This window comes from Myotis brandtii, unplaced genomic scaffold (genome assembly GCF_000412655.1).
Source record: "Myotis brandtii unplaced genomic scaffold, ASM41265v1 scaffold223, whole genome shotgun sequence".
In the NCBI taxonomy this organism is placed as follows: Eukaryota; Metazoa; Chordata; class Mammalia; order Chiroptera; family Vespertilionidae; genus Myotis; species Myotis brandtii.
This window is the reverse complement of record NW_005358369.1, coordinates 536,867-543,883: the sequence shown is the minus strand read 5'-3', so window position 1 is coordinate 543,883 and position 7,017 is coordinate 536,867. Positions and strand designations below refer to the sequence as shown.

General features: G+C 52.4%; 1 protein-coding gene across 1 annotated transcript in view; it reads right to left on the bottom strand.

Moving 5' to 3' along the window:
* The window catches only part of DRD5 (dopamine receptor D5), a 10,271-nt gene that overhangs the window by 2,817 nt on the left and 437 nt on the right, over positions 1-7,017 (bottom strand). Inside the window, exons 2-3 of the mRNA XM_005866153.2 lie at positions 6,491-6,637; positions 5,301-5,680 (exon numbers count right to left, since the gene is read on the bottom strand). Of these exons, the coding sequence (XP_005866215.1) occupies positions 5,301-5,680; positions 6,491-6,637 (527 nt within the window). The remainder of the gene's footprint in view (positions 1-5,300; positions 5,681-6,490; positions 6,638-7,017) is intronic.

Sequence of the window (7,017 nt, the reverse complement as noted above, 5' to 3'; positions counted from 1 at the left end):
GTTTCTTCCAAACCTAAGTCCCATTTGAACTTGATTCCTGGCTGTGTGACCTTGAGCGCGAAACTTGACCTCCCTGGGCCTTGGTTCCTCATCCTCAAAATGGGGCAATGATGCCGGCGCGGAGGGTGGTGCAAGGGCCCCTGAAACCGGCCAGGGAAGGCCCACCTGCTCCCTTCACCTGCCCCCCCCTCCTCCCCCCCCCGCAGGAGGCTGTCACCTAGGAACGCCTCCCAGCCTCCCCTCCACACACACTCATTCTAAGATTGGGGGGTTCACCTGGCCTTGAGAGAGTCCTCTTCTCTACCAGCACCCCCAATTCTGGAGCCTCTGTGCTTTGGGGCATAGTTGCTGAGAACCCAGAGACAAGGAGAGGAAGGGGCCCCAGCTGTGGGGGGCTTTCCCTCTGCAGGGCGCTAGCACCGCCTTCCTCTTTATCCGCCCTGAGAGGGATGGATTAATAGCACCTCAGTGCTTCACAGAAGGGGGAACTGAGGCTTGAATGGGTGGGCCAGAGCCTGACATTTCTTTAAAAAGAGAGAGAGAGAGAAAGAAAAAGGTGGAGAAAGGCTGGGCAGGGAGAGCCCTGTTCCAGGATCTCACCACGCCTCCCGCGGACAAGTTCCGCTTGTGACCCGCCCAGTCTGTGCCTGTGAAGCTCAGCGGAAGGCAACTGGAGAGAAATGAATGGGGATCGGCCTGCCTCAGCGCCCCATCTGAGACCCGCTGTGAGGTCTAGAAACGGGCTGGGCACTCCCCCTCCGCTCAGACCCACCTGCCCCTTCACCTGGAGCCACACCTAAGGGCCCCAGCTTCTCAGACTCAGCTGGCTCAGCCCTCCCCCCTCACACACACACCCCTGCCCCGCTCTCTGCTGTGGGAGATGGCAAGACCATCTGTCCAGATGCCTACGCCTAGAACTGGAGTCACACTCGCCACCTGTCTCCCCATCTCCTCTCCGTCGCTGGCGTCCCTGTCCAGGACTGTGTCCTCCCCACCCTGTTTTATGGTGACACTCTCCTGGGTTCGGGCACTCTGGGCTCTGCTGTGAGCCTCTGTCCACCCTCCGCTCAATGGCAGGCAGAGTGATCCTTGTCAAATATAACTACGAGCGCGTCATCCCCGACGGACAGCCCTGGGAGCTCCCTGTGACCCCCGATTCTTAGACAGTCAGGTGAGGTCTTTTATCCTTTTCATCACCTTTCCCTGGCTCGGTGCTCCTTCTCTTGTTGCGCCTCCTCGGCCACAGACAGCCTGGATGCAAGCCACTGTCCTACACATGCGCACGCATACACGCCATCTTCCTAGTGGGTCACACGGTTATTAATCCCTCACCCGGATGGCCCCATCCCCTCCTGTCCTGCAGAACACCGACTTATGAGGTCAGAAAAGAGCCTGGGTTTTGAAGACAGGGGTTTGAATTTCAGCTTCTTATTCTTTTATTCAGCAAATATTTATTTAGCACCTGTTATGTCCCAAATGCTGTTTTATCCACGGGAATGCAAGAGTGTATAAAATATATACGTATATATTGTCCTTTCCCTCTTCAAGGTTATTGTCCAGTGTCGGAGATAGACTTTAACCCGAGCATCACCCAGAGAAAGTTACTCTGTGCCAAGGGCTAGGAAAGAACGGTACTGAGCAGTATGAGGGGTTGACCGAGGCCAGATCGTTAAGGAAGGCTTCCCTAGGGAAGGCCCTCTTTGGGTTGAAATCACAGTTAAGTGGACAAAAGGGAAGACAGGGAGAAGGAAAGGCAAGGCAGGCGGGAACAGGCATTTCCTAGCTGTGGGAGCTTGGGCAAGTTACTTGATACCTTTGAGCCTCAGTCTCCTCACCTTCAAAATGGGTTGATCACAGTAGTTTCAAAGGCCAGTGTGATGAGGCCAAAGTAGAGCCTCCACGGGTGGCTCTGAGCCTCCCTTTTGCCTCTGGCTGTGCCTGTGTCTTAGAGAGGAAATGGCCTAGCCCGGTCTCTGCAGTTACAAAAACCAGGAAGTCACCCTTTGCTGACACGTATCTGAGTTGAGTTTCACCTGTCACCTGCAACTAAAAAAGCCCTGCCCAGCACAGGAAATAAACAAGGCATCTTAGTCAGATGGTGGCGTGAGAGCAACGGGGTGGACTGGCCGTCTGGGTGGACAGCCGGGACAGGGCTGCACAGAAGAGAGGACACGCAGGCTGGGGGTGAAGCATTCCATACAGAGGGAACAGCATGTGCAAAGGCTCAGAGGCATGAAGCTCCATGGGGGAAAGGGTGGGTCTTCAGAACTCGAAGACTTTTCTCTCCGCCGATAAGACCCTATGCGCACACAGTAACAGTATGCAGCCAGGCAGCCGCCGCACCTGTCTATCCCCTGTTCCCGGGACGGCTCCGCAGCAGCGTGCCTGGGGCGACGATGGTTCAGTGGAGGCGGTGGCTGCCCTGCTCACCCAGGTCCTTTTCCACGGTTTTCAGAAGAACTGGGCAGAGTAAACAGCTGAAAACCGAGGAGTGTCTTCAGGCAGCCTCAGAAGCCAGCCTCGCTGGCAAGGACTCTCCCCAACTAGATGCTAATAAACTCCTTATCTCACCTGGTCCCAGCCGGAGCCCTGTCTTCCGAGGACACAGCGAGGAGGCGATCCCCTCACACGCCTGGCTCCTGCAAAAGTGTACTAAGAGGATTTTCTAAGAACGTTTTAGCCCACGGGGTTTTCCTAATCCGGTCGGCAAATATTCTTCTGTTTAACCTCATTGATCCTCCTTTTTAAATGGGATTTGTCTCCCTGAGACAAATGGCTAAATCGATAGGACCACAGCCTGGATTTTCTGTGGCTGCTGCCCTGGCTGCTATCAAAAGAATCCACGCCGTTTTAAACCCAGATGGGCCTGGTTCCTTGGCGACAGGTCACCCCTGAGCTCCCCCCTCCCCCGCCCCGGCGCCAGCCCTGCTGATGTGCTCAGCCTGGCTCGGTGGAGCCCAGGCAGAAGGATTGAGATGACCCGCCATCTGCATCCACCCTGCGGCTGGAAAAGCCACCTCATTGATTGATGGTGACCTGAGGCCTCGGCAAACCCCAAGGTCAGTGCCCAGGTCCCAGCCCTCCCCAGCTCAGAAGCATGGGGAGCCGAGAGCAGCCATGTCAGGCAGGCGGAAACAGTTATGCCAGAAGGTAGTGCAGGCGTGCAGATAGAGGAAGGGAGATGGGCTCACAAGTCAGACAGTCCTGGGTTCAAATCCCTCTTCTCTGACTTACTAGCTCTGGGACCTGGAGCAAGTTACTTAACCTCGCTGAGCCTGAGTTCCCTCATCTTTAAGATGGTAACATTAGCCCTAGCTGGGTTTGCTCAGTGGATAGAGTGTCGGCCTTCAGACTGAAGGGCCCTGGTTCGATTCCAGTCAAGGGCACATGCCTGGATTGTGGACTTGATCTCCAGTGGGGAGCGTGCAGGAGGCAGCTGATCAATGATTCTCATCATTGATGTTTCTATCTTTCACTCTCCCTTCCTATCTGAAATCAATAAAAACTATATTTTTTAAAAATAATAATAAAAGCGTAATATGCTAATTAGACCAGACGGCCGAACAGCGGAACAACCGTTCCGACGACCTTCCAGATGAAGCCGGGGCTGCGAGGGCCGAGCCCCTTGCATGAATTTCGTGCATCGGGCCTCTAGTAAAATAAAATAAAATAAAATGGTAACATTAAAGGGAGGAGGGGTTGGGGGAAGCGATTGAGAAGTATAGATTGGTAGTTACAAAATAGTCACAAGGATATAAAGTTCGGCATAAGGAATATAGTCAATAATATATATATATATATGCCTAAGCGACCGTCCGACCGGTAGCTATGATGTGCAATGATCACCAGGGGGCAGACATATATTATTGACTATATATATAGGACAGCCCCCAGGCTGTCCGTCTGGGGATGATGTGCTCCTCCCACATGGCCTAAGTGACCGTTACAACTGAACAATGACCGGAACAACCAGTCAACCAGTCGCTATGATGCACATTGACTAACAGGGAGCAGACGCTCAATGCAGGAGCTGCCCCCTGGTGGTCAGTGCGCTCCCGCAGCCAACCTCCCACAGCCCATCCTCCCAGCTAGCCACCCCATCGACCCCGATCGGGGGGAGTCAGCTGGCCAACCTCCTCCAAGCCAGCCAACCTCCCGGGGTCCCTCCCCCTGGCCAGCCACCCCCTCCCCATAGCCCTCAATTGCCAGCCAGGCCAAGGGACCCCACCTATGCACAAATTTGTGCATTGGGCCTCTAGTATTGTAATAACTCTATAAGGTGCCAGGTGGATACCTGAACTATAGGGAGGATCACTTTGCAAATTATGTAATTGTCTACCACTATGTGGTACACCTGAAACTAATATAAAATAATACTGAATGTCAACTGTAACTTAAAATGAAATTTTTTATGCTAACATCAATATTTACTATGCAAAACTATTATGAATAAATGACATGCTGTACTTAGGAAATGGTAAGTTGATATTAGTCAGGTTTTGTTATCATAATGCTGCATAACAAACCCCCCCCCCCCCCCCACTTAGTGGCTTAAAACAACAAACACTTGTTTCTCACTACTGGTCTGTGGTCAGCTGGGAAGGTCGTACAATTCTTCTATAAGTTTGAAATTATCTCAGAATAAAAGAAATCTTAAATGAATGTATTGATTAGAAATACCTTCAGCTGTGAGTATCAGAAAACCTGACTGCTCGTGGCTTATACAATAAAGACATTTAATTCTCTAATGCAGTGGTTCTCAACCTTGGCTGCACATTAGAATCACCTGGGAATCTTTTTTTTTTTTTTTTCAAAATAAATATATTGCCTCACTTCTTTTTCTTTACTGAGGAACAGAACAGGGACAGGTTGTCCTCTGCCTGGACAGGGTCATAGGATATTGATTTTGGTCACAGAATGCCTAATCTTTCCCCAACAGAGAGAATTTCTTAATTCAGGTCCTCAGGAACCAGTTTTGTTCTGCATTATAATGTTTTTATCCTCCAAGTGGAACTGCTGATGACTATCCTTCTCTTCCACACACTGTAATCAGCAGCAATTAATTCTTTCTATACCCCAGACCTCAGGCCACGATAGGTTATCCTTCAATATTTGATAATAGCAATGGGTTGCCCAAAAGAAGACATCTGGGCTGGGATATTGGTGGCACGGCTTGTTACCTCTGTCTTTATCATCCACATCCACGCACAACCTGGTACAGAGCTGGTGTTCTGTGAATGTTAAACCAAACTGCACTGAGGGAGAGAAAGAGCGGGAGGGCTGAGGGAGTCCTGGCTTACATAGGAGAAGTCCTCAGCGTTCTGGCAGAGCAGCTTGGGGAAGATGGCCTGCCTCTGGAAGCGCTCCTCATCCTCAAAGACATTGCCGTACATGAAGCCATTCATCATGGTAGAGTGAGCATGGATGTCGATATAGAACTCCAGGCTTGTTTTTGGGTCGTTGTACATCTGGATGATGAGCTGTTTTACCCCATACAGGGTAGGGTGGGCCCATGGAGAGGGATCCAGCCAGTGACGGTTCAGGTCAAACCCCATCAGAGAGCACCTGTAATTGCCCAGGTAGACTCCATCAGGGTAGAGCATTGGTGCAATCTTAAAGACCAGGTGTTCCCGCAGGACGTGAGCAATTGGGTGCTGGCTTATGAGGAAGTCAATGATCCCTTGGCACACAAAGGAAGAGGGTGTTTCCCCTGGGTGGACTCGACCCGTGATGAATACCACCTACTGCTCTGCCCCTTCCCGAAGATTGTCTCATGGGTGACTCGGGAGTCAAGTGGGCTGGCGTACCTTACGGTGCCCGGACGTGGTGGGCATCAGCGGCAGGCTAGCAACCGCCTCTCCAGGGCGGTTCTCTGTGCCCGGGGACTGGGGAAGGCTGGCCAGGGCTCCTCTCCTCCTTCCCCTGGGAATCTTTTTTAAATCCTGATTTCTGGGCCTCATCCTCCGGAAATTCTGTTTCTTTGTCACTAATGTTGTGGCCCCCACCCCATAACAAAGAAACAGGCTGCAGGCCTCGTTCACTTGGCCCTCGTTAGCCTTGGAGTCTGACACCTTGCTTTGGAGGAACGTGGTGGTTCTTCCTTCGAAGGACATGAGCAGAGCCCCCACCAGCCTCTGTAGAGATGGGCCCCACGCCTGTCATATGGAGCAAGCAGAGGCGAGCACGTTCTAGCTCATGGTTCTGCTGAACTCTTTTTAAAAATACATATTTTTATTGATTTTCAGAGAGGGAGGGTGGGGGAGAGAGAGATAGAAACATCCCCTATGAGAGAGAATCATTGATGGGCCGCCTCCTGCCTGCCTCCTACTGGGGACCTGTGCGCTGACCGGGAATGGGCCCCTGACCTCCTGGTTCGTAGGTCAGAGCTCAATGGCTGAGCCACACCCACGGGCTCTGCTGAACTCTATTGCCAGCGGGGCTTCCAGCGCCACCTGGTGCCTTAAAGGCGAATGGAGGGCTGGCCGCTCACCGGAAGCTGGCAGAGTCTCCGCCAAGCTCTTACCAACTATTCCAGGAAACTCGCCAGTCCCGGCGCCCACCATTTTCCCAGCGCGGCCCCACGCCCTGCAATAGTCCGGGGCTGTGAGGGTACCACATGTGACCATGTGGGGGGACCCTGGGAGAGACAGGGACAAAGTCCCTACTCTCACAAGGTGGACAGTCCTCTCCAGGAGAGACAAGCACACAGAATAAACAACTCGTGTAAAAGGTGCCGCGGTGACGTGTGACAGGGAGTGTGTGCATGCAGATGGCCAGAGCAGCCCTAGTGGGGTAGCTCCGTGGATGGAGCATCAGCCTGTGGACCACAGGGTCCCGGGTTCAATCCTGGTTACAGGCACTTACGTCAGTGGCAGGCTCCCTGGGGCTCGTGCAGGAGGCAACCTATCGATGTGTTTCTCTCACATCGATATTTCTGTCTTTCCCTCCCTCTCTCTTCCACCTCCCACTCACTCTAAAAATCAATGGGAAAATATCCTTGGGTGAATATTAATATAT